This window comes from Rasamsonia byssochlamydoides (genome assembly GCF_041956645.1).
Source record: "Rasamsonia byssochlamydoides strain NRRL 3658 unplaced genomic scaffold VTN77scaffold_104, whole genome shotgun sequence".
NCBI classification, from domain to species: domain Eukaryota; kingdom Fungi; phylum Ascomycota; class Eurotiomycetes; order Eurotiales; family Trichocomaceae; genus Rasamsonia; species Rasamsonia byssochlamydoides.
The window spans coordinates 39,428-65,078 of record NW_027192487.1 but is presented as its reverse complement, the minus strand read 5'-3'; the positions used below and the strand labels follow the sequence as shown (position 1 = coordinate 65,078).

General features: G+C 49.5%; 7 protein-coding genes across 7 annotated transcripts; 2 read left to right on the top strand and 5 right to left on the bottom strand.

Moving 5' to 3' along the window:
* Positions 1-84: 84 nt before the first annotated feature.
* VTN77DRAFT_644 (uncharacterized protein) lies at positions 85-2,832 on the bottom strand (the record flags this gene model as incomplete). Its single annotated transcript, XM_069422718.1, has 2 exons — positions 85-1,947; positions 2,017-2,832. 2 exons carry the CDS (start codon positions 2,830-2,832, stop codon positions 85-87), a joined length of 2,679 nt encoding a protein of 892 aa, XP_069273374.1.
* An 823-nt stretch (positions 2,833-3,655) lies between these two features.
* VTN77DRAFT_643 (uncharacterized protein) lies at positions 3,656-4,363 on the bottom strand (the record flags this gene model as incomplete). Its single annotated transcript, XM_069422707.1, has 3 exons — positions 3,656-3,973; positions 4,033-4,155; positions 4,208-4,363. 3 exons carry the CDS (start codon positions 4,361-4,363, stop codon positions 3,656-3,658), a joined length of 597 nt encoding a protein of 198 aa, XP_069273373.1.
* A 435-nt stretch (positions 4,364-4,798) lies between these two features.
* On the top strand, positions 4,799-5,890 carry VTN77DRAFT_642 (uncharacterized protein; the record flags this gene model as incomplete). The annotated part of the gene is made up of 2 exons (XM_069422696.1): positions 4,799-5,334; positions 5,407-5,890. 2 exons carry the CDS (start codon positions 4,799-4,801, stop codon positions 5,888-5,890), a joined length of 1,020 nt encoding a protein of 339 aa, XP_069273372.1.
* Positions 5,891-6,929: 1,039 nt separating this feature from the next.
* Positions 6,930-8,656, bottom strand: VTN77DRAFT_641 (uncharacterized protein; the record flags this gene model as incomplete). The annotated part of the gene is made up of 2 exons (XM_069422685.1): positions 6,930-7,592; positions 7,652-8,656. The coding sequence occupies 2 exons, from the start codon at positions 8,654-8,656 to the stop codon at positions 6,930-6,932; spliced, it is 1,668 nt and encodes a 555-aa protein (XP_069273371.1).
* A 3,654-nt stretch (positions 8,657-12,310) lies between these two features.
* Positions 12,311-13,183, bottom strand: VTN77DRAFT_640 (uncharacterized protein; the record flags this gene model as incomplete). The annotated part of the gene is made up of 1 exon (XM_069422674.1): positions 12,311-13,183. One exon carries the CDS (start codon positions 13,181-13,183, stop codon positions 12,311-12,313), a length of 873 nt encoding a protein of 290 aa, XP_069273370.1.
* A 777-nt stretch (positions 13,184-13,960) lies between these two features.
* Positions 13,961-15,835, bottom strand: VTN77DRAFT_639 (uncharacterized protein; the record flags this gene model as incomplete). Its single annotated transcript, XM_069422662.1, has 4 exons — positions 13,961-14,677; positions 14,764-14,948; positions 15,118-15,687; positions 15,745-15,835. The coding sequence occupies 4 exons, from the start codon at positions 15,833-15,835 to the stop codon at positions 13,961-13,963; spliced, it is 1,563 nt and encodes a 520-aa protein (XP_069273369.1).
* Positions 15,836-16,286: 451 nt separating this feature from the next.
* VTN77DRAFT_638 (uncharacterized protein) lies at positions 16,287-18,478 on the top strand (the record flags this gene model as incomplete). Its single annotated transcript, XM_069422651.1, has 3 exons — positions 16,287-18,016; positions 18,075-18,198; positions 18,257-18,478. 3 exons carry the CDS (start codon positions 16,287-16,289, stop codon positions 18,476-18,478), a joined length of 2,076 nt encoding a protein of 691 aa, XP_069273368.1.
* Positions 18,479-25,651: the final 7,173 nt, after the last annotated feature.

Genomic DNA, 25,651 nt, shown 5'->3' with positions numbered 1-25,651 from the left:
TTGCAAAAATTAGATTTTTTTTGATCGATTGATCAATCGATCAATCAATCCTCTTACATCATACCTATCTATCTACCTATTTCTTTATTTCCTATAACAACAGCAAACCCCCTTCCTCTCACACCACTCGCGCACCAATCCCGCACTGACTTCCCGATCCTCCCCGATCAGACCCAGGCCTTCCGTGTTCAGCCACGTCGCGAGCTCTTCGAGTACGATGGGGTCGTAGAGGAGGATCTTCTCGTGCCAGGTTGGTTGTCGTTTCTGGCCTGGCATCCGCGGTTGCGCTTGGACCGCTTTCGTGATTTGCGAGAATAGGCTGGGGAGGGTATCGTTGTCATCATTATTATCACCAGAACCATGATTGGTATCGGGGATTGTTGTCGAAGTTGACGCTGTAGATCTCTGTGGGGTGCTGCTAGGGCTAGCAGCAGGCCTCGAGGCTAGCGGAAGAGGTGGTATTGTCGGGGTAGTAGGTCGACGACGACGAGAAGAGTTCGTCGAAAAATACCGGCTTTGTTGTAGTTGTTGTTGCTGTATCCGGGTCGGGGACGGAATTATCTCCTCCTCTGAATCTTCGATTTCTTCCACCACGACTGCTGCTGGCGTCGTCGCTTTCGTGTTTTCAGTTTCGGTTTCGGGGGCTGCCTTCTTTTTGCCTTTTGATCGTCCTGAAACGGATGACAATGATGATGATGACAACGACGCGGTTTGTCCCTTCCTGCGTCGTCCACGTGACTTTGGTTTGTCGGGCTGCTGCTGCTGCTCTTCTTTATTTGCTTGGCGTGAGGAAGTCTTCGCTTGAGATCCAACTGTAACCGTAGTTTTGTCGGCTGACTTTGTAAAATCACTTGGTTGTGGTTTGTCCTTTGTCTGCTTCAGCCCAAATTGGGAACTCTCTGAATTCCCGCCCGCTTGTCCTGCAGTCGGATGCATATTCTGCCAGCATTTCTCGAGCAAAGCAATCATCTTATTGCGGCTCTTGATGGGCTTGAATCCGTAGGCGGCGATTTGCTTGCTGAGTTCAGCGTCCGTGAAGCCACTGTATCTTGGCATCTCTGGCGGGGGAAGAGATGGTTCTTTGGCAGCTACAGTTACCTCACGGTTATTAACCGGCTTGGCTGGTTCGAGAGGCACAGATGATTCTCTTCTGGACACAGGTTGTTCTTGTTGTTTTTGTTGACATGTTGAGGCCGGCTTGGATTGCACGTTGGAGTTCGTACCAACGACAAGCAATTCATCTTTCTGCGTTTCTCGAGCATCATCTATTCTGTCAGCATTGGCTTGAAGAGAAGGAGTCTGTCGACCACTGGAGGCATCTGGAGAATTGACCATGTCCAGGATTTCCGGCTGGACCACGAATCCTTCTGAGTTCCTCGCAGCTACAGACCATAGTCCTCTTGAGCTTGTGAACCGTGAAAGGGTGCTTCTTGTCGAACTTGACGTAGCGCTCTGACCAGAAAGATTACTACTCTCTGTGGACACAAAACTTTCTGAAGCAAGTAGAGCCTTCTGCGTCTCCCTCACGAACGTTGGGGAATCGTCCCCTTCTAGCTGACTCCAGGTGCCGAATAGGAGTTCTTGGTCTTCCAAGGACTTCGTCGCCGCCTCTGGAGACAGTATTATGTGCTCTCTCCAGAGAGCCTTAGATTTCACGACGCTATTGTTGCCCCTTTTGGCTGGGACCTTTCGCTTAGGAGCTTTGGTCTTGTCTGTGGTTTGTCCCTCGTTTCTTTCGAAATACCGTAGAAGCGTTCCATCTTCTTCCTCATCAAGTGGGATGTATCGTGCCGTTGCATGAGCTGTAATTGTCTTCATTTGCTTTCTCTGCGACCTGGGCTTTTCATTACGGTGTTTTGCGCCTGAAACGTCAACTGAATCGACAGCCAGAACTTCCTTGGATGCGCGCGGTCGATTGTCGAATTTAGGAACCTGAAATTCCACAAGCTTCAAAGATAATCAGCGACACAGCGATCCTATGTAGTAATATCGGGCAGGACGTCTCCGAGAACATACCTCTATGCGTCGTCGCTTCGTGGGTTGGCCATCTCCTATTTGCTGGACATGGTCACGAGAGGTACTACTCTCGTCATCGAAACGGTAGTCCAACAGGAGATCGCCAAATCCGCGGCTGCCATCAGTATCTTTTCTGCCGGCGGCATCGTCTCCGTCAAGGTCAATGACTTGGCATTCAGTATCCTTTGGAGGCGTCCAATCCAATCTTCGCTTCATTGCCTCTTCGAGATTCAGACCGGCCTCCTCCACAATACTAGGTTTCCTCGCTCCATCTCCAGGCAGATCCAGCTGCATATTCTCCGATGCAACCGTCTTCTCCACGGCATCCCTAGCATTTCCGCTGTCTGGCTTTGCCACTCTGCCCTTGAGGATTTTGTTTCCTGTCTCCTCGGACTTTTTCGCTTTTTGAGACCGGACCCTCCGTGTCGTCCCTGTTGTCCTTTTCGCAGTCTTGCTCTGGGGATCTTTGGAGACCGGCTCCGTTTCCCCTGTCATCTTCTGCTGCTTGGCCTGCCCATTTCTTGGAGCGCGTTTAGCCTTTCCTCCGACCTCGCTCTCCTGCTGAGTATTCACCACTTGTATATTCTCCCTTCCCACTTCCTCGCGCAAGGGTGATTTTCCCGTCGCCGACGCGTCATGTCTGCGAGACGAAGAAGTGGTTCCGAAAAGCTTGGACGGCGACATCATCGACGGAGGAGACGAACTCCGGGGAGAAAAACCGAAGAGTCTCTCCGGGGTACATGGTGAAATGGAGCGAGCCCAAATACAGTCGGGAGAGGAGGATTCGAGGACGATAACATTCGGCGTGGCGCTCATTGTGCTGGTGAGCGATCGGCTGCTGGCATAACGGAGGTCGTCCTCGAGCTGAGAGAAGAGTTTGTCGGTAAGAGAATTGACACAAGTAAAGCTCAATGATGAGTCTTCTCTCCTTTCATTCTGAAGATGTTCAACGCATCGGCGTTTAAGCTCCACCGCAGTTGGTTGCAAGGCTGGTGGAGACAGGATAGATTTCCGGAGTTGGTCTTGGCAAAGTTGCAGGATTACCCCTTCGGGATGACAGCGGCGGGGCAACCGCTGGCACGCGAACGCAATCTAGTTCAGATCGCTCAGCCCTACAGTCGCAACACTTCGACCTAATTAACCATGCTGCTACTAAATAGCTAAATAGACTAAGGCTGCATGTCATATATACTCCGTACAATTTTCCTGTAACCGCGCAAAGGAAGTACTCGAAACTACCTATATAATCTCGATGAACGGTGCTATGACAATACGGCTGTTTCAAATTTTTTGATAGAGAAGACCGTCGTTGTATCTCTATCTATGACTCTTCCGGTTGAAGAGAGGATTAAGAAAAGCAGCGCGTGTCGCGACCGCTGTGCTGATATTACACGCGCTCGAGCATGGGCATCATGTACTCGTACGTAGCTTGAATAATAAGGAGCATCCCCGCTCTAATTGCCGTTCCACGGTTTCGCGTCACTGATTTGATCGAAAGTGAATGAGCACCATTGTCCAGCAATGCTGCCAGTAACCGGGTGTTTCATGAGATTTCTGGTTTGTCTTAAGACTGGCAAGAACGGCGCAAATTCATAAGCCATCAGAACCACAAAAACTATTAAAAGCAGCCTAAAAATAATCATGATGCCCCCCGTAGAGCTATTGCGCCCAGGACTGAGACTTCCAAATCTCTCCTGGTATCATCGAGGCTTCCATTCACGTGGGTGGCAGCAGGTTTCGTCACCAGTGGACTAATTTTGTATGCTTTTCGGATTTTTCCAACATCCGAAATGGTGCAGAGCGTCTCATCATTGAAAGGCACCGGTGTCCCTTCAATCACTTTTCCCAGATGGTCTGCTACTGAATCATGTGTGATCTCCGGATTCACAGAGACCTTCACCACTAGCAAATTTCTGGTGGAATCGGTCAGACCAAACTTGCGAAAGGACTCGCCAATCTGAATCAGGTCAGTTTGAAATTCCGATGACAGTAGGCACAAAAATAGACAGTACAGACATTGTTGTTGGGACTTAGGGAGAACACGATCTCGGAATGGACATTACGAGACTTTAGCCGTCCGTTTAAGTAGTCATTCACGGCTCTAAATACAGCCGCAAGGATATGTGTTCTTGACAGTACCTATGGTTGCATTAGAAGATCCAACAGATATATAAATGATCGACCGGCGTACCATGCTAGCATCGATAAAGGCATACTCGAACTCAGAGTTCCCAGCAAGAAGCTGTTCCCTAAGAAATCTTGCATTCTGCAAATCCCGATAGAGCGCAACATGAATAGGCATAGAGGTTGGGAGGTGAGAGAGATGGATTGTCTCTAAATATGACATTTTGAGAGTTGATATGCAGTCACAAACAAACTGCGTAAATTTCTAATGGACAACTGTGGAGCAAACGTCTCGAAGACTAAAAGAAATTCTGAATATGTCCAACTGAACAGGTTCTTGATAGCTCCTAAGACCTCGAGCTCATGTCCAGATCTAGTTCATCGTATGTGACTGACCATTTCAGGCATTCGCTCGAATGTGCTTTCAGCTAATTACATAATCCACCGCCGATGAGTCAGCATCACGTGCCGCACTGCCACGAACCACGGCACTTCTGGAACGTTCGGGTTCCCGAAGCGGACGTCACTCCCGCCGTAGCCGGGATCCATCGCCTTTGATATCATACTGTCCCTCATCACGATCTTGACCGTCATCCATCCCTTATCATCATAATTTGTTCTCCCATCCCAGTTTGAAAGCTATCAGAGCTTAGCAGCCATGGCTTTCATGCTGAGGCGTCCATTCGCCGTGTCTGCGGCGCTCAAGCAAGCTCCCAGATCTGCGAACCTCAACGTGCGATTCATCCATAACGGACCTTTCAAGACCTCGCCATCTCCGAAATCATCGACACCTGCTCTTCCATCGATCCTCAGCCGATCCAGACAGACCTTCCAAAATGCTTTCCGTCGCACGTACATGCAGGAGGCCTACCAGGTGCCCCCGGCCGGCAACCTGACCCAGAAGCTGCTGTACGGAGCTGCCATCGTGGGTGGAGCGATGTTGGCCGCGAACCTGATCTTCAACCGCGAGACTCGGGAGGATGGTGGAATGCCTCCGTATGAGCGAGAATATCTGAATGACACGTTCCTGCACACTGGGCTGGGAGTCGGTATTATCGCTATTGCTGCTCGCGCGATGCACGCCAACGGATGGAGCTACCGTCTGATGGCTACGAACCCGTGGGCCGTCGTCGGATTGGGCTTGGTCGCCAGCATCGGCACGATGTACGGGACGATGTACACTCCTCCTGAGAAGTAAGTATGCCATCTAAAGGTCAGAATGTTGGTCAGTTGGAATCAGTTGCTGACGAGATGCCGATCTTCTAGCTACATGCTGAAATACGGTCTGTGGACTGGCTTCAACGTTACTCAGGCCGCTCTTCTGTCGCCCTTGATGTTCCTGTCTCCCGCTCTTCTTGCCCGTGCCGGTCTCTACACGGTGGGAATGATGGGCTCGATCGCGTTTGTCGGCGCCACCGCCAAGCAGGAGAAGTACCTGTACCTGGGTGGTCCTCTCCTTGCCGGTGTCACCATCGTTGCTCTCTCCGGTCTCGCTCCTCTGGTCCTTCCGGCGACTGCTGCCCGGACCCTGATGTGGTCTGAGCGGATCTGGCTGTACGGCGGTCTCGCTGTGTTCGGTGGCTTCACCCTGTATGACGTGCAGAGGATCCTGCACCATGCCCGTCTCGCCCAGCGGGGTATCATCAGGAAGGACCCGGTGAACGAGAGCATCAGTCTGGAGCTCGACTTCATCAACATCTTTATCCGGATGGTCCAGATCCTGGGCATGCAGCGTCAGAACCGGAGGTAAAGATGTTCGACCAGATGGTTGGTGAAAACAAAATTCAAAAAGAAGTGATATCAATAGCCTAGAACCCATCTCCTTTCCTTGTTTTTTTTTGTACCATTACTCGTGATGACAACGCACGCTATCTGTCCTTTTATTATATTCTCTTTGACTGGCTAGCTACTAGCTGATCGTAGCTGGTTTTTGTGTACTGTACATATACGATACATGTATTGCTTCGAGGTTTGATAGGAACAAAAACGACAAACTAAATCTGAAATCTGAACGAGAACGAGAAAAAATAACGCACTTCTCTCCTCTGGTAAATTATCTGACCTTCCCCCCTCCCGAGTAAACATTGTGAGTAAATAAAAAAAGATCCCTTGATCGATCTCTTCTACTTGTCGTTTCTTTCTTCCGATTCCTATTCTAGTTATTTCTCTGCTAAAGGCTGTTTGAGATTACCTGCTATATAAGCAAGTATAGACAAGGATTCATTCCTCCTTTTTTTTTCTTCCCCTTCGGCAAAATACTTTCCCGTGTGAACAGGATGATGAACGTCTTAGGTAGTAGTCAGTTAAACCGACGACGTGTAAGAGGCAGACAGTACCCCTAGGGGATCGATCGATGAAAAAAAAAAAGAGCAGCGTATATTATGTTCTGTTCAAGTGTAAGAATCAACACAAAGTGGCGCCGAAAAAAAAGAATGCAATTTTGACTGCTTTATATATATATATAAGCTGACAGGATATCCTTCCCTCCAAGTTAGATAAGCAGGCTAGATCAAAGCAAGAAGCTTTTTGAGCATAGATACAAAAAAAAATATATGTATGTCCTGCAGAAAGGGAAACTGGAGGGTAAATAAATAAGTAAAAGTAACCTGGCGATGGACACAGCTCCAATCCATCCCTATAAGAATATATACATACAATAGAACAACACAGTTGAACACCGTAGTTGCGCCTATATAATATAAAATGAAAAAAAAAGCGAACAACAACAGACAAACAGAACCATCGAGTGCAAAAGGGCTGACTGGTATCAAACATGGCTCGTGCTCATCTCATATCATCAGAACAATTATGCCGCAGATTATCGATGAGAACATAGTCAGCGACCGCATGCCCCATGCCTGGGAATAATAGGATCCGGTGGCCGCGCTGGAGAAATCAGCCCCGTAGCGGGTGTTGTTCTGCGATGGCGTGCCGGCGGGCGTCCAGTTGCCCACGCCGCACAGCCCACTGCCGCCCATCTGGTCGGCTGGGAACAGCACGCGGGGTTGTCCCTTGTTCATGTTAAGGCGAAGCGACCCATACTGGTCGACGGTATAGTTGGTGCAGGTCATGATCTCCGTGACCTCCTTGCCCGCTTCGTAGCTGACCGGTAACGTCAAGGTGTATTCGCCCCCGTTGGCCCCGTTCGTCGAGAGGACCAGGATGACCTGCCGTCCCTCGTTGCCCTTACGGAGGGCAAGCTCACTGGAACCGGTGTAGATGGGATAGGATACGACGTCATAGTATTGTGGGTCGACGCGACCGGCTTGCTTGCGGATCTTGTTCAATGTGCCAGCGAGTTGGTACAGAGGGGCGTTGGTATTATAGTTCGAGATCCACAGGGCTTCACGGTTATCAGGGGTCGCAGCGCCTTTAAAGTGCTGCTCCTGACCCTGATAGATCATCGGGACACCGTCGAAAAGAAGGGTGAATGCCATGACATTCATCGCCAGCTGAAAGAAGTACTGTTAGTCATCTGCACCCAGTTCTACAGAAGTGATGGGTTACTTACCGACATATCATCGGTATATGACGCGAAACGCGAGATATCATGGTTTTCGGAAAACACCGACAGCGCGGTAACATCCGGACACAAGTTCGACATGAGCTGGATTTCGTTCGACAAAGCACTGGTGTTCCCCGTGGTGAAGGCTTGGATCATGGCATAGTAGATCGGATAGTTGGGCACACTAGGCAGGTAATTCTTCTGGTAATTGCAGATGATGTCTGCGTTCTGCTCGAAAACCTCCCCCGTCATGAACATCGACCCGGAGGCGTTGAAGAATTGCGGCAGGAAATCCGGATACACATGCTTTGCGGCGTCGATACGCAAGCCATCGATCGAGTAATTCGCCAGCGTCTCTTGGATCCAGCTCTCCAGCAGCGAGGCGACCTGGGGCTTCTCCTGCGCCAGGTCGGGTAGCGCCACGATGTTATCACCGGTCCAGCATCTTTGGGCCAGCGGATAGTTTTCGTAGTCGGTAATGACACAGTAAGGATGGTACTCGCTCTCCTGGTTGAAAGGCGTCAGGATCGAGTAGTTGACAGAGGTGGCTGGGTCGCTTCCGTTGGTCATGTAGGCCATGTTGTTGATGACGGAATCCACCATGAGATACATGCTCCGATTGTGCAGAGCAGTGATCAGGTCCTGGAAGTCCTGTTCCGTACCGAAATGCGGATTTAACGTGTAGAGATCTTGAGGCCAATAGCCGTGATAGGCCTCGCCATATGATACCCGTCCTTCGAGGTTCTGGATGATGGGGGAGACCATGATGGCGTCAAACCCCATGCCCTGGATGTAATCCAGATTGTTGATGATCCCCCTCCACGTACCCCCGCAGTAGAGACCCTCTGTGGTATTGCATGGTACATTCGTGGCCAAGTCGGTAAGGGCAAATCTGTCTGTCATAACCTGATAGACAGTCCGGGATTTCCAAGCCTCCACACCTGCTCCCCATGCAGAGGGCACCAGCCCCAGCACGGAAAACGACAGTATTGACGGCCGCAGCCCCTTCATTTTGACACGATCTGAAAAGTTTCTCTCGACAATTCGAGTTTGGTGCTCAATGCACGCAGTTCTTTGCACGATATATGAAGCTGAATCCGGTGAAAACGATTAGGAAGCCCTCAGATGCTGCGCATCATGTCCTGGCTGACGATTAAGGATAGTATAGGTCCCAGACGATAGTAAATTCAGTAAATTAATCAACTAGGTGACCTGTTCTCTGGACAGAAACGCAAGGATCGAAGACTTGATGGCGACAGTCGACGCTTGGACAGCACTTGGGGAAATGAGTGGAAGCAGTCACGACTGCAACAGAAGCAATGGAGCAAGGCAACAGCAACGACTGACACGTCGAAATGACGACGAAGAGAGTGACAGAGAGCAACGAAGGCTCTATCAGAACTGAGAAGAAAGAATGAATGTGGGTAGACCACACGACTTCGGCGGTGGGTGCATCACAAGAAGAACGAAGAGAAACCACCGCAGAAATCCGGAGTATTAGATCGACTCTCTTGACAATCCCCCGGAACCAGCAGGGCAGACGGCCGCAGGTTACCTTGGCAGGCTCCATTTTGGCCTTGCCATCCTGCAGGTCTCACGCTTCACGCCCCCTCACCCAGCCAAGCCAAGCCAAGCACCTGGGCAGGCAATACTGTTTGTCGAAGGATTTTGATTTATGCTGGCTGGCATCATACCTGGAACCGTGATCGAACAAACCGGGCAGCTATACCTAACTGTTAGTAGTTCCTGGCGGGACCAGTGGAGCAACGAGCAGAGAAGGTGCCAATGGGAAGGATAGGGCGCAGGAACGTAGTGAACCTGCGTCGATGGTCAGGCTCAGAACCTTGGAAGGGGAACGGTCCTATCGAAAGGTGGCGGACAGGCTAAGCAATTTGGGTCCTTAGTGAGGAGTGAAGTTCACAGAGAGAAGGCGAAGCGGATTCGGGAGTCTTGGCAGGACGGCACGACAATGCAATGAGTTAGCTAGGGCTACTCCCTATTCTGCACAAAGTGATTTGTTTGAGTCTGTTTTACCATACAGTCTGTCGAATGTCAGTAGAAGAAGTATCATCATGAGAACACCAGGCTGTATACCTAGGTATATGGCTGTTCTTTGGAGCCCAACTGCCAGCAATTGTGACAGGGTGATTCCGGTTCCTGGATTCAAGCATAAAGTAACTCGGGACTAGTGCGAGCTAAAATCAGTAACAACCCGATAAGCGAGGTGTGATTGGGTCGGGGCCATGGAGATCACCTGCCATTGTAACCCTGCAGGTTCTCTGCCCTTAATTTAGTCGATTCAGACTGCCTAGGTAGGTTACTCCCATGAGGGAGTCTGCGAGAAGAGAAGTTTTTCTCCTCCGTGCATAGAGAACTCCCTCCAATTTCTGACATTTACCGACTCCACTTGACATTTCGCCCTCTACTTGCTAATAATTTCTAAATTTCCAACCTCCAATGTTTAAGAGACTCCAGGAAATCCGGAGGAATTAATTCCCTTTGTGAATGGATTCGTCGTCGCGCCATTGACAAGGGCTGCATTCGAACAATTTTGGGTTGAACTCGACTGAGTAGCTTTTCTTGGCAATTCTGAGGAAGATCACTGTGATTGAACCGACGTAATATGTGTACCGCTTTTGTGCGCCTAATAATAATTGGTTATATATAGCTCCGTTGTTTCGAAGAATAATTTGGAGATTTCGAGGCAGTTTATTCAAATGAATACAGAGTACTCCGTACAGAGTCTGGAGTATTCAAGACAGGTTCTCTTATCTATGTATGGACCAGTCCCGACTCACTGATAATCGATCGGCATACGCCAGGCTCAGCATGGGAGATAGAGGATGTCGATCACAGATAAGAAGAACGTGCCTTCCGAATAGGGGTGCGTATTGAAATTTTAATTTCAAACATTTCAAGACCTCCGGTAAGAAATTTCAACATGCCCGGTCAGATTACCAGATCACGTGAATTGTGTTCTTACCACTTTAGGAAGATTTTTGCTATTTTAGGGTCTGATTGGGCCAAACTTATGACTAATCTGCCCCACCTTTAAAGCTGTGTAATGTAAGGATTACAATTTCAAGGCCCTCAAATTACGCACCCCTACTTCCGAGGCACAACGGCTTGTGGGAACGTCAATAGCATTATTACTCCGTAGGTACCTGTACGGAGTACAGAGTGCTTAGAAGCATATGAGTCAATTCTCAATTATTTATAACCAGGCCTTCTGGGCCTGTGTAATTGAGTCTATCTTTGTCTCTGCTTCTTCGCTTCTGCAAACGAGATGATTATATTCTGCTGAAGTCGAAAGATGACATGGTCATGTGAGATATCATGTGATATATACACTAACCTATATAGGAAATATCACATGAAACCTCACCTCGGATTTCACACATTTCTGAGCTTTCCGCACCTGCTATTTGTGTGTACGGAGGTGTGCACCATACATAACCGCGTACGCTAAATTTTATTTGGATTAGTGTGTATTTTATTAAGTATTTCTCTGTTATAGTGTGATTACTAGCTGTCTTTTATAACTAATTTAAGTGTAAAGTGAGGGTTTGGTTCTGGACTAGCAGGTCAGGCCAGAGGTTACATATGACGACTCAGCAAACCAGGTTATGTCACGTGGTTATAGTCACAGGACACATTGTACATCTTAACCTCAGAGTTAAACAAGCAGTCTCTTGCAATAGCTCATCTTTCAGATATAGGAAGTGGCTTGCTTCTATTTTTTTTCTACGAGGGAAGGTTGGCAGTTCTCCATCCCTCACGACATACATATATTATCGTCTGGTTTATTCTGCCTCGTGGTCTTTTACCCAATTAGGAAACATAAAGGGCCTTTATCTACATGTATCGAAAAGTATGATGTCTATACAGATCTAGATAGCTACCTGTATCTTCGAGAGGAATCTAGAGTCCTTCTATCCACAGAAGAATGTTTATATTCAAACCCACAGTCCGTTTAGAGGTTTGTCAGCAATTGGGAGTAATACAGTCGAGAAGGAACTGCGATGGCAAGATGTCTACCACTGGACGGGACTCATTGGCGGGATTGTACCCAGCAACCGTCAGTCGCGGAATCGAATGAAAATTGAGGGCAAAACTGACGCGTTAGGACACTTTTGGTGGAATGGTTGAGCGAATAAAGGCATTATATGCATCTGCGTAGAGTGGGTATAATTGCACTCTGAACGAAAAATAGATCCGAGACGTGCATTATCCCAGAAATGACAGGCGACATTTCGAAGACAAAAATCCTCAAGGATCATCATCAGAAGGTGTCAGGAGTGTTTATCGGTATTGACACCGTTTGATATATTATCCATTAAACCATCAGCATAGTGAATATATATATGGTTTTGAAATAGTAAAGGTTTATTAGATATTTGGGCCTTTCTGAACTTTACAAGCACTGCAGGCATATGTTCACGGTATTTCATTGGAATTCGTGAATTAGAAATAGGTAAAAAAAGTTCTGTTCAAATGCCCGAAGGGAATAGTGCCTCTCTGAGATCTCAGGGGACTCTGTACACATATTATTAACTGCAGGGGAGATGTTATAGTCACCAGACGCATCTATAATCCAGCTTGATCAACTGGTAAAAGACACAAGGTGATGAGTCATTGAATGCTAATAAAGTCACCGCCTGACTGTCATGGCAGCAAAGCAAAGTCGTGATCATGAGCCCCCCGTAAATAATCATACCCATCCTCCACCCACTTCACACACGGGTTGATCGACCCCCAGTTGATCTTCCCCTTGACGCTCTCCGGCAGGATGAATTGCAGATTGCTCCGGTACCACCGCGGAAACAGCACCGACACAAGCATCACGCGCGGCTCGTCCGTCTTGTTGGGCATCCCCGCATGCCAGAGACGAAAGTCGCGGATGATCAAGGACCCCTTGGGCAGGGAGGGTTGTACCGGCGGTCGGATCCGCCGTCGAGCCTCGAGCAAGTCCTTCCTGATCCCTCGCGTGGCCGGGTCAAGGACGTTGCAGTCGGTATCGATGTGCGTCCCGGGCCAGACCTCCGTCGCGCCGTTCTCCGGAGAAGTGTCGACCAGATTGATATTAATACAATACCCGAACGGGATGCGGGGGAACTCGAAATCGACATCGATGTGCACCGGCTGGCGATCCCGGGCGAAAAACGCCGTGTTGGCGCTGTAGAACCGCAGCGCCGGATTGGGGCCCAGCATGCATTCCACGACAGCGACGGCGAACGGGTTGGCGATGACGTCGTCGAAGATATAGTCCGCCTCGAGCACCGGTTCCTGCTGGATGTTGCCCGTGTTCGCGCCGAAGTTGCGGTGCGTTTCCTTCTTCGCGAAGAGGATCTTGGCCTCGGGTACCATGCGCGCGTTCAGCTTGTCCAGATGAGCTGGATCGACGGCATTCTCTAGCACGCAGATGCCATCCCGATGGAGGGCCTCGACAGCCGCTTGGAGGTTGTGCGAGCCAATCTCTTTGGTGGCCAGTTCGTCGGGAGTGAGTCGGATGAGAGTGATGTCGGAGGCCGTTCCCATGTTGTCTTTCGCCTATCAGTCTGTCCGTTGGATCCATTATGGACGTATTTGGAAATAGCGATAATCGCAGGCTGATTCTTACCTGTCTTTTTTTCCCTCCTCTACCAAGTACTGTGTCCAGTCGCGTGGAATGCTAATTAACCGTTATTACGTACCCTTGTAATCTATCTCACCTGCATCAATCAACAGAACACAGTGACATGAAGAAGACAGATCAAAACCTGTCTAGACGTTTCATCTCAAGCTCAACGAATCCGATAAAAGAGATAGGTCTTTGTCGAGTCTTATTACAGCAAATAAGCTCAAGACCTCCCGGAAATGATATCGCTCCATTGATCGGATCAAGAACATCTATCTCGAGATGAGGAGAAATAGATCTAAATATGGAGTACGGTATCTTGTCCGGAGTTTCGGGGTGGTTTCCCGCGTTTGCCGTTGTCGGGTCCATCAAGAAGAGGTACAAACCCCGCATTTATAATGGATCCCTAGGCCACAGCGTGTATTATCATTAATAATAGATAGCTACGACTTGTACACATCTCTCCTTGGAGATTGGATTAAAAGGTTATTCATGTCCTGCCAGGAACAATATGTACACAAGAACCCATAAAGCTAGTGGCCTCCCTCTTTCCTCATAGATCCTCCGGAGTCGTTCAGCCGTACATAATTCCCACACGTTTCCGACAAAAAGTCCGTAAGACTGATGGTATCATGTCGTCCATGCTTAGTAAGAAAAAACCACATAAATTAAAACACAAGCAAAGGTATCACATCAGATCATTTCCGAACGCGCCGGGCGTGGTTGACCAAGTTCTCAATGACCCCTTCAAATGCTTCCTTCTCACCAACAAGCCCATCCCGTCTCTTGAGCCAGTACTCCAGCACCTCACTGGCCCGTGCGGTGGCTTCCTCCAGTGCTTTGACATGAGCCTTAAGCTCGGAATCGGTGAGACCATCCAAGGCTGCATCAGTGGTCGCGCACAACCGCCGAACTGCGGAGAGATCCAGCTCAGGCGGTGGAGGGGGTCCTCGACGACGACTGGATTTCTGTCGCGAGCCAGAACCAGTCGAGGTAACGGAAGTCGAGGATGCATTTTCCTTGTCGTCCTTTTTCAGTTTGTTCAGGGATCGAGACAGGTCGGAAGCCGACGTTCCCGATCCGTCAAGATCGATTGATGGCAGAATCAGCTTCTTCTGCTTTGACGCCGGCAGAATCTCGTCCAAATCGACAGGGACCCCCAGCGAAACCAGGAAGAGCCTCCGGATCCGGGATTTCACCCAGTTCGGAGGCTGCAGAGGAGGTGGTGCAACCAGTTGGGACCATAGAGACAGGGAACGCTCGCTGGTGAAGATAGCAGAGGAGTCGGGAATAGGTTCTACAGGGGGGAGAGATGCGATGTCTTTGGTGTCTGGGAATAGTGTATCAAGAGAATCGTTGGTGGCGGTCATCAAATCGGACAAGGACGTCATGCTATTAAAGTCGAGCAGGGGTGGCTGTAGAAACTTGCAGTCAACATCACATATTTCCAGGCTATACCGTAGAGTAGGACATTCGCCATAGCAGGCGCCGTTGCACTTACAAGAGAGGGTGGAGTGGGAGGTTGCTGGGAGGCGATGCTAGACGTGTCCATCGCAGGATCTCCAGCGACCTCGTCATTGGGGCTTTCAAAGGCCTCGTCAAAATCGCCAAAGTCGTCGTCTACGGTGCCCTGTCCACCTTCTTCGAAGTCATCAAAATCACTCCCAAAGTCGTCGTCATCTCCTTCTTCATCATCCAAGCCGTTAGCACGGTGATCAACTACTTGAGGGCTCGCTAGTGTTCCTGCGCGCTGGGAACTAGTCCAGGATGCGGATCTAATTGACAATGACATTCAAGAGCCAGAATTGGTCATTCGTCCCGGACGTCCGGAGAGCCAAGTAGATGTCAGGCTTACCAGGTGTGTCTTTAATAGTCTCCGTGGCATCTGGTAGAGCGTCACTGGGGCTTCTGCGATGGGCAAGGGGCCGTGGTGATGATGGATCTTCGTTGGGAAGAGTATCGACACGAGACAGTAGAGTCTCGGGAACAGTATGCTCTGGGGCCACTGGGGCGGCAGGGTCCAGTGACGCTGACTGCTCAGCGGCTTGGGCCGTGTTCAGTATGATATCAGGAACGGCATCTGCTTGTCGCAATTGATACGCTTCTGTGCCGGGGACCTCGCCATAGCTGGGTGTACTTGGATCGACCTTCTCGACAACAGTTCGCGGAATGGGAGTCCCTCCTGGGGTTACAGGATCTTCTGTCGTCGACAGTCTTCTGCTCCGCGAACCCTCAGGAACGACTTCGATTTCATCTGGGACTGCATCCTGCCCTCTTTTCTCGTATGCGGGCGTCCCAGGGACCTCCCCGTAGCGGGGCTCGTCGTCGACCTTTTCCACGCGAGTCCGGGGTACTGGGGATACTGGACGAGATTGGGAGTTCCGACGGCCTTCACTGGCGTCGGAGAAATGTTCATCTTCGCTTCCTAAAAGCGCAGAATGGTGAGTTGGATGGTGTCGACATGGCGGGGGTAGCTTCGTACCAGATTCCTGAGCGCCGGGGTCCTCCAGCTCGACCCCCTTCTGGGGAAGCTCCAGGTGGGTGCTGGAAGGACGGGATGGCCGGTCCGACATTGAAATCGCAGTGGCCCGGCCTCTTCAACATGTATAGAATGGAGGTGAGATAGGGGATTGTCGACGAGGTGGTCATACAGAACGTGAACAGGCTGATATGATTATGATAACTGTTAGCTGGTTTGATGGCGGTCCACGAGGACCCAGGCCATTCCCAGTCAGGCGGGAGATTTGTTTCTGCCTGAGGCCGCAACAAGGCCCGTAAGGCAGCCACAGTGGAAGCTCAGACCAGCGAGTAGCGCGTCTCCGTCAACCATCTTCACTCTCCTACGAGAAATAATAATAACCAAACATTCCAACCTCAGAGGGGTGGTGCACCACACCCTAAATCCTCTGTTGTTTGCCTCATTTGCAGGCCTCTATTATCGCCCTGTAAGTGCGCGTCTTACTTTGTTCTCATTTCTGGCTAACACTTCGCCCCTCTCCCAGCACACTGAATGAATTCATAGCCATGTCCAACAACAGCAACAAGTTTTCGTTTGGAACTCCCGCGTCTAGCGGAGCCTCCAGTGGCAGTCTATTTGGATCGAGTACTCCATTCGGTTCCAATCAGAGTGGCTCCGGAGGCAACAGTGGTGGTCTCTTTGGCAATGTAGGAGCCTCCTCGTCCAGCGGCACCTCTTCGTCACTGTTTGGGACAGCCAACGCTGGCTCGGGTCAGAAGACATCTCTCTTTGGAAATACGAGTTCCGCCGGCTCGAGTACTCCGACTTTCAGCTTTGGAACGCAGAACCAGACCACCTCAACAACCCCGTCGTCTACCTCTTTGTTTGGCGCAACTGCTCAGACGCCCAACAAAACCACCGAAGCGTCTGCGCAGGGTCAAACAAAGACCACTGGCCTTTTTGGTGACACTTCAAAGACTGGTGGGCTGTTTGGTAGCACTACCGCTACTCCTACTCAGTCTGGAGGTTCGTCTCTTTTCGGCGCGGCATCCACCACCCCAGCCGGTCCTCCGCCATCTGGCACGTCACAAGGGCAGTCTCTTTTTGGAGGACAGAGCGCTCAGAAAACTACCTTTGGAACTACGTCGGCGGCATCCACGACGCCAGCTACTACTACTAGTGGTGGTCTCTTCGGACAAAAGCCCTTGTTTGGCACGACGACCTCTGCTCCAAGCGGAGGATCTCTGTTCGGAGCTGCCAATGCTGACAAGCAGGCCGGAGCTGACCAAAAGACGCCGACTACTTCGGATAGTGGCACAAAAACCTTATTCGGTGCTGCACCAACGACCACAAGCTCAACGGGGACTACACCCGCCATGCAGCAGTCGTCTCTTTTTAAATTTCCCTCCACGACTTCAGACTCGCAGACCGCTTCGAAATCTCTCTTTCCTACTCCCAGTACGACGACTGCAACTTCACAACCCTCTACGACCGCTGCATCTACCGCGACTCCGCAGAAGCCCCTGTTCCCGAGCCTAGGCGGTACCTCTTCTACTACTCCATCCTCAACTCCCGCGGCTGCACCGGCTGGTGGATCTCTGTTTTCCAGGATCGGTGCGCCACAAAGCACTGCTGCTAGTAATGCAGAGACGCCGACGGCAACTGCTGCTCCTACACAGGCCCCGAGTACGGGCGGCTTGTTCTCGTTAGGGAAACCGGCGGAGACGACTCAGCCAGCGTCTACTGCCACCACTACTGCTACTACAACTGCTACAACAACTGCTGGTGCCGCAACCACCGGAGCGGCCACGGCACCTTCGACAACGGCACCAACTACGACAACCACTACCACTACTACCACCACCACCGATACCGCTGCGAAAGGCGGAGCGCCAACCACGACGGCTGCGACCCCTAGTCTCGGCGCCTCGACTGCTGGCCCCGCTCCTCCTGCACAGTCACGTCTCAAGAACAAAACGATGGATGAGATTATCACGCGCTGGGCGACGGATCTGACCAAGTATCAGAAAGAATTCCGCGAACAAGCCGAGAAGGTCGCGGAGTGGGATCGGATGCTTGTGGAGAACGGATCCAAGGTGCAGAAGCTCTATGGAAGCACCGTGGATGCGGAGCGTGCCACTCAGGAGGTGGAACGCCAGCTGGCTTCTGTGGAAGGCCAGCAGGAGGAATTGAGTTCGTGGCTCGATCGGTACGAGCGTGAGGTTGATGAGATGCTGTCGAAGCAGGTGGGTCCTGGGGAGTCGCTGCAGGGACCTGATCAGGAGCGAGAGAGAACGTGCGTACATTCTAGCGATTATTTGTTTCTGAAAGGGGTTGGCTGACTATCTGTGAAGCTACAAACTTGCCGAAAAACTGTCGGAGCGATTGGATGAGATGGGCAAGGATCTCAGCAGCATGATCGAGGAGGTCAACAGCGCGTCGGCTACGCTGAGCAAGACGAACAAAGCTGACGAACCTGTAAGGCGCTTCCGAGTATAGAAACAGTGGAGAAGGCAACTAACCTGGCATCGTGTAGATCTCTCAGATTGTCCGGATTCTGAACTCGCACCTGCAACAGCTGCAGATGATCGACCAAGGCACCGCCGAACTTCAGGCCAAAGTCAGCGCTGCCCAGAAAGCAAGCCAGGCGCTCGGCTCGAGGCTCAGCGGATATGGTTATAATGGTGGTGGCAGCAGTATCGGCGTCGGTGGAAGTGCGGTCGACGACTTTTACCGCTCGTACATGGGGCGACGATAGATATCGGACAATTTTCTTCACACAAAACACGATTAATTGATTTCATTTTATGCTACCCGGTATTATTTCTCTCTGACCAGCATCATGGTCCCGTTGGTTTCCTGTCTGAATTGTACAATACAATACGTCTTCATGAGGGAGGGAAGGGAGCGAACCGAATATCGACGATACATTTCTTTTCTTCCATCAGGTAGATGAATAAGAAAAGTTGAATCTGCTTTAGAAAGAAGTCCTTTCAGGTTGGCATTTTTCGAATCATTAGATTTTCTAATGAAAATATCTGTCTTTTCATTAAAGATATCAACCTGTAGCGGATTTAGATAAGGCCTTTCTCGTACAGAGCACTCGCTTATATCTTGATCTATGAGGTTCTATCTATATTTTTCATCGGAAGGGTGGAGGTCGACGAGATGTGCCATGTTGCTCATTAGGGTCATCAACTCTTACTAACTCTTGGGCTTTATTATGACGTCTGGAGTAGATCCTTGAAGAATCCTTGGGTACTATTAATTAGCCCAGCCTTGCCCTCTTTACCATTGATATTAATATTAATATCATTATCTTTTATAGGTATATCTGGTACTTAGTCGGGTACCTATAAGATTCCTAATATTAATAGATAATAGAGGCTGTGCATAATAAACAACATAATAAAGGTTGTTAATACCCGGTACCATGTATACTCCGTACTGACTATTAACCTTATGTACTCCGTAAATTGCGAATAAATATTTTGGTTTATAGGAAGGATCCTTGTCACAGGACGGGAAGGAGTGAAGAAATAAACAATAAGAGTTGCAAGAGCAAGTAGGGAATCCCCAGATTCTAATTCCAAATTATCGAAGTCTAAGCTCTTCCAACCTTTCCTGTAATACATACGGAGTATATTCGATAAGTATCTCAGAGGGAGGAGAGGAAGGAGGCTCAGCGTTAGGCGATCGTTTCAGGATCAGTCTCAACCAGTCCATCCAATCAATTATTACTTACCTACCTACCTACCTACCTACCTACCTACTACAATCGCAGTTACAGCTTAAGGATTACTGTTTTGTCTCCTTTTTCCCTATACAAATACTCCAATAGAATAATTAATAATAATAACAATATCCACAAGTTGCGATAATGTCTCAGAATAATGTCGATCAGTAAACTTCGTACGCGTCCTGCCCGTGAACCGGACCTCGGGAGTCACAACAACCTCGCTTTTTCTTTTCTGTTCTTTTCTTTGAAATGGTGCAGCTTGCAGAAAGTTCATCTATTATCCATGCTGCATGGTTAACATCAGTTACTGCTACTGTAAGCTGTAACTTCTGTAAGTTGCACCTATAGTACTCCGTACTGTTTAATAAAATGCCGAGTTAATGCCGAGCGACCAACCAGGCGTCCGCGCTGGCGAACCAACCAATAAATGAGACTGGGATCCCACATCGACGTCGGCGTTATCTCGGAGAATCCATAGACGGGCAAGTCAGGCATCTGCCATGGTGAGATTGACATGGATGGCATCATTTTCGTATCAAACTACTGTACAGTACTCCGTACGGAGTAACTGGTGGTAATAACCAATACGATTGGAAAGATAAAAAAAGAAGAAAGCAGAAAAAGAAAAAAAATTTCGTGATCACAAGCTTGAAGGCATGCTTATCCTTATCCCTGCACTAGATGTATTAATTAATTAATGTGATGAAGAAAGGTCGGCAAGGGTCGGGACCTGCCTTAACTAGGTAGGTACCTAAGGTATCTAGGCACCTACGGTGACCTACCTAGTTAGGTAGGTAGCAACCGAGAAAGTAGTGTACTGGTTATAATAACGAGTAATATTAATATAAATATATTAGTAATGATCGTAAATACGGACTGCTACAGAGTTTTACCTACGGAGTGCTCCGTACTTACGTAGTAGCTAGCTGATCGATAATTATCACGACATCCATCGGGCATCAACGACTAGGCTAGGTACCTACCTACCTAACTGGAATTGGAACCAGTGCCGGGCACCGGGCACTGGGCACCGAAGGCCCGTTAGGGTACGGGGAGATAGACCGTTAAGTAAGGAGTACCTAATTTACCTTACCTACTTGTATGTACTCCGTACTCTGTACAGTACAGTACCTATTACGGAAACTATCGAAGTGGACCGTTGTAGTTGTACGGAGTACTCCGTACAGTTAGTCCATGGAGAATTGCAGATACTGCCTACTATTATTATTACTATTACCTGGGGTTTATTTTGATAGAACATGTTCCAAAACTTCCACGTACTCAGACCTGTCTCAAGTACTCCGTACTCCGTACTGTATACCAGTTAGCAGTCATTATTACAATTAGGACCCCACCACGCGGCCCCTCCGAGGTACGCAGAATTCTCACCGGGCGAAGGCGGAAAGAGATAAATAAAAACAAAGAGAAAAAGGTCACGCGCAAGTGTGATATGGCATCTATTCACCACGTAAAATCAAATTAGTGTACAGTATAGTACAATGAAACTCCATGATTTAACTCCTACTACTACTGTACTGAGTAAGAACAATATTAAATAATGAACGCTGGAAGGTTCCACAATAACTAATAGGTAGCAATTCGTCGGGACGAACTCCCATGGAGGAATGCCTACGCCCTACCTACCTGCTACTAGTAGTACGAGTCTACGACTGTACTCCGTACAGTAGTCTACTACCTTATCAAACTTACACCGCATGAACGATCATGTCAGCCTGCTGGCAGTGGCAGCTAGAGCCTAGCAAGCTTCTTAGCTCGGGGTACGGAGTGTTTACTTAAGGTACGGATTCTTTTTCCTGTCCTTTCTCGTCGAAGCATTTGTTGAAACACTGGTGACGACTGCAACGATCGAAAAGTCGCGATTATTGTCGCCAAGAAGATCCGTCGTGTCGAACTATGCTGGTTGATGAGATGAACTGAACTGAAATGACATGACCACCTACCTAGGGAGGTAATTTATTAGGTATGGAGTAGATGGGGGCTCACACGAGTGAGACCAGAAACCCTTGCGACACACTTATGACTGTCAGATTATTATATGTGGGAAATTGAACTGAGGCTCAATTATAACGGTTTTTTTTTTGTTTAATGATGTGATCGATTGGAGTTCGATTGGAGTTCTTTCTCTTATGTTGAATCCTAGCGTACGGAGTATGTGGCAATATCTGTGCTGGTAGCCTGGTCAGCTGAACGGAAGGCGCTCCCCACGCGGAGAAGGTCAAAGTGCCGCCATAGACATCACCATTGGTCCAGTCCAAACTGACATCATTGCATTATTGGCAGTTTATTCGGGGAGGATGCACAATTAATCAAATGAACTCCGACTGATGAACAGTTTCTCGTTTTGTCGGAGAAACGGACCCACTTGGCTTCGTGGGCTGGCGAGGGCGGCCACGCTGCGACAGGGGTGTTTTTCTTGTCGCTGCACGCCAGTTATCACCAACGACGGCCTTCTCGGGACGATCGATTGACCATGCCGGCAGCCAACCAGAGCCTATGGATTCGGATAGTGATGAATCCCATTCCCATTCTTGTCGCGTTCAAGGTTGTCGTACGCGGCAAGGCTGACTCTCAGACTCTCTCCCATCCCCATCCTTCGTGATGGATACGTGGCGTGATGGGCGTGCTCTTCCCTGACGTGGTTGGCTCTCAAGAAAGAAAATCTCCGCCGCGATCCATCCGATCGATCGAGTATACCAACTGAAAATGACTTGGCAACCCATGGAGAATCAATTTGGGAGGACTGAGCGTACAGACGCGCACCAGGAGAAATAATAACGACGGGGAAAAACAGGCTGAAAGACCTCCGATCTGACTTTCTCTCTTCATTGGTCCTCTCAAACCGGATGTGGGAGGGCGCTTTGAGGATGCAGCAAATCAGGAGGGCGATCAGACTGGTTTTCTTCCGTCTGCTCCACCTCTTCCTCTCTGCCGGCTCCAGAGAGGCTGGAAGGGATGGTCCGGTGGTGACCGTCTTGGATCGGTCCACGATATAGCGAATCAAACAGCTTGATCGCCCGAAGATCTACATACCTTGACGGCATCCGCGGCTCCGCCAGACAAGAGATTTATCTGGGCTGACTGGCTTTTGGCCTGCCTGCTTGCAGCGGCACCTGGTGAGCGCTTTCCGCCACAAATGTGGTTTTAATTTAAATCAATTGCTCTGATTGAGGGAGGCATTGCCACTTGGGACTGCTGTCCTACAGCCTGTCTGTCCTCTACTCCATCTCCCACCATCACCATCTGGGCTGACTGCCATGATACATCATACGAGCGTTAGATCACTGGCGTCACGAGACTAGCCGTGTTGTTGGGAAAAGAGAGATGAGTGGCGACCAAACGATGGTTTCAGCTTCAGAGTCAGATCATGTCTGATGTAGATCCTTTCGCCCCAATATTCAGTCACGCGTGTATGGGGGAAAAGCTTCGATGCGCCATCCGGGAAACCTAGTCGGTGCTTATTGCTGTTGCCATGCCAGTCCTACGATTCACCTCAAGCATCAACGGATAACAACGGCTTATCGAGAACAGTATTTACAATGCTGACTAACGCAGCTACGCGATCAAACGGTTTTCCTGGTATGTCGCGAACGTTTGGTTATCAGGTCCCCGGATTGGAGGATAGATAGCACGTATGTTATCATCACCTTCTGGAGTATCTCTGCTTACCATCCCCTAAACCCCTTTCGGCTCCACAGAATCAGGAAGAATATCTTGCTGGTGTTTTTTCTTGTCTTGGTGCGTCAGGACGGAGGGACTCCACCCTTTGTCGGACTGTCGGACTGTCGGACAGAAACTTTGCTCATCAAGCGCTGGATAGGGTGAGCTAGATGATAGGGAAGTCCTAAGGCGCCATTTGTGGCAAGCTAAGGCGTACTCCAAAGCTTAACACAGTCTTGTGCCTTCTGCTGGAAGGCTTGACAGCATTATTGCATCCATCCATCCTCAACCCATGGAAGCGTTCGCTCGTTCTACGGGCTTTCCTGTTCCAGCAAGTCCGGTAAATTCAGGCGCGTATGTACGGAGTACATACATATTGTACCTATCGTATACTGTACTCCGTACATACTTTTCGCAGCACAGAACTGGGCAGGTAAAATGTCGCGATCGAGGTGGCGGCATTCTTTTGGACATGTAACGAGTCCACGACCAGCGGTGAGAGAAACCGATTTGAGATTTGAGATTTCTGCGTGGATGATGGTCCCTCGGGTGGTGTTCCGTTTTCCGACGGGGAGACAAAAGCTTCAGCTGCGTAGTTGATCGTCCCGCAATGATGTAAGCAAAAATTTGCGTCTTTGTCACTCCCCCCACCTTTTCTATTTTTTCTTTGCATACGGAACTCGGTTGCATGATTACATCACAGTGCATGGAGTACAGAGTACCATGACGATGGTTGAACTCTTGTACCCATCCGTACCCATTTCAAGACTACTCCGTACTGATGATGAAGAATGAGGTCCTGACACTAGAAGCTGGCTCTATGACTGCTAATTATGTGTGTCTCAAACTTCAGAGGCTCTGCAGCAAGGGACCTTGACATCTGGCGCCTATCGGACGGCATAAGGCTTCGTCAGCAACCGTATTCTTTGTTTACTCCTTAACCGACTAGGTCAACAGACCGATACCTAGTAGGGAGCCTCCGATGAAAACAGCGCTGTTCCACTGCTTTTAAGGGATGACAAAGAATTCAATTTCAACCAGCTATCGGCTAGGATCGATCTGAACCGATGATAATGATGATTACTCCGTACTTTCGCCCATTGCAGCATCATTCCTGCCGATTGGGAGTGCTTGTCTGCTCACTAAACGATAGTAGCAACCAGGAACCACTGGGCCGGTGCCAGCGGACGCCGTTAGCCGCCAAACGGATCAGCTTAACAGTGAACTTGGCCCAATTTCCACGCGTACACTAATAAGTCGTCGCCCTTCCCTGATTTCGGATGATCTCAAGCCTGGTTTGCCCTGTGGTGATCCTCGCTTGTCTCGAGACCTGTCCAATTGTCGTCATCGGTGACGTGGAATGTGCTGCAACCAGCTCTATCAGCTGTACGGAATATACTCCGTACTGGACGAAAAATCGACCCTGTCCGGAGTAGTGAATAACGCCACCACCATCATGGTTCTCCACGAGTCTATGAGGATCGATTCCTATGATCCTTGGGTTCAATTGCCATCCTATCCGATCGCGACAATTAATCAATTCGAAGATTAGTAGTCCGCCATCTTATGGATGGGTATGTAACTACTCCGTACTCCGTACCTAACTAACTTAGGTACCCTGTACTCCGTATACGCTGCAAATCCCAGCTAATGACTGTCGTTCGGCGGGCGGGTTGCAGAGTCCGACCCATAGCTGGTTCGTAATAACGAACCAGTAGGCCCCTTGGAAGTTGGGGCTCCGGGAGGCTTCCTACAGGCTATATAGCCTATAGCCTTAGCCTATAGCCTACGACACACAAGTAGTTCCCTGCTGCACGCGCTCACAACCCCCACCGGACAACTAATCCATACTATCTACTCCGGAGTATCATACGGAGGACAGAACGGTGATGTGATAGGGACGGTGAGCAGCACCCCACTACAATGGTGCTACGAGATTAGGCGCTTTCCTCCGCTGCCTTGATCGGGAAGCGTGCGTCTTTCTCGAAAACGTCCGGAATCCTTTGAAACGGTGGTACCTGGGGAGATAGTAATAAAATGGCAGCGTTGCAGGTGCCATTAGTCTGCCAGGGGTCGCAGCATCGCATGAACGAGTATCGAGTCGCTATACGGAGGGTACGAAGGATGGATGTTGTGAACCTGGATGGAGTCCCGATAATCCCCTTGATCAGCCTGCTGCTGACGCGAAGTCGGTTGACCAATTGTTCATGGCCAAATTGTCCGAAATTCTGAATCACTGGGAGCGTTTGGGCATTAGGTTACTGGTTACTGGCATTTCACTTCATTTCGATCACTGTACGGGAGTATTCGGTACACTCCGTGATGACAAACTCCAGAGGACGGAGACTGTACTCTCTGTACTAAATCGGGTTCTCTCCCAAAACCGCCGCCAGTCCGGTTGGGAGAGGGTGGAATAATGAGGATCTTCACAAAGGCTCCGAAGAGAATGGCAACCTTCCCTTACTAGAAGGAACGCCTAGCGGTAATTTGTAAGGGACCTTACGGCGCAACTAC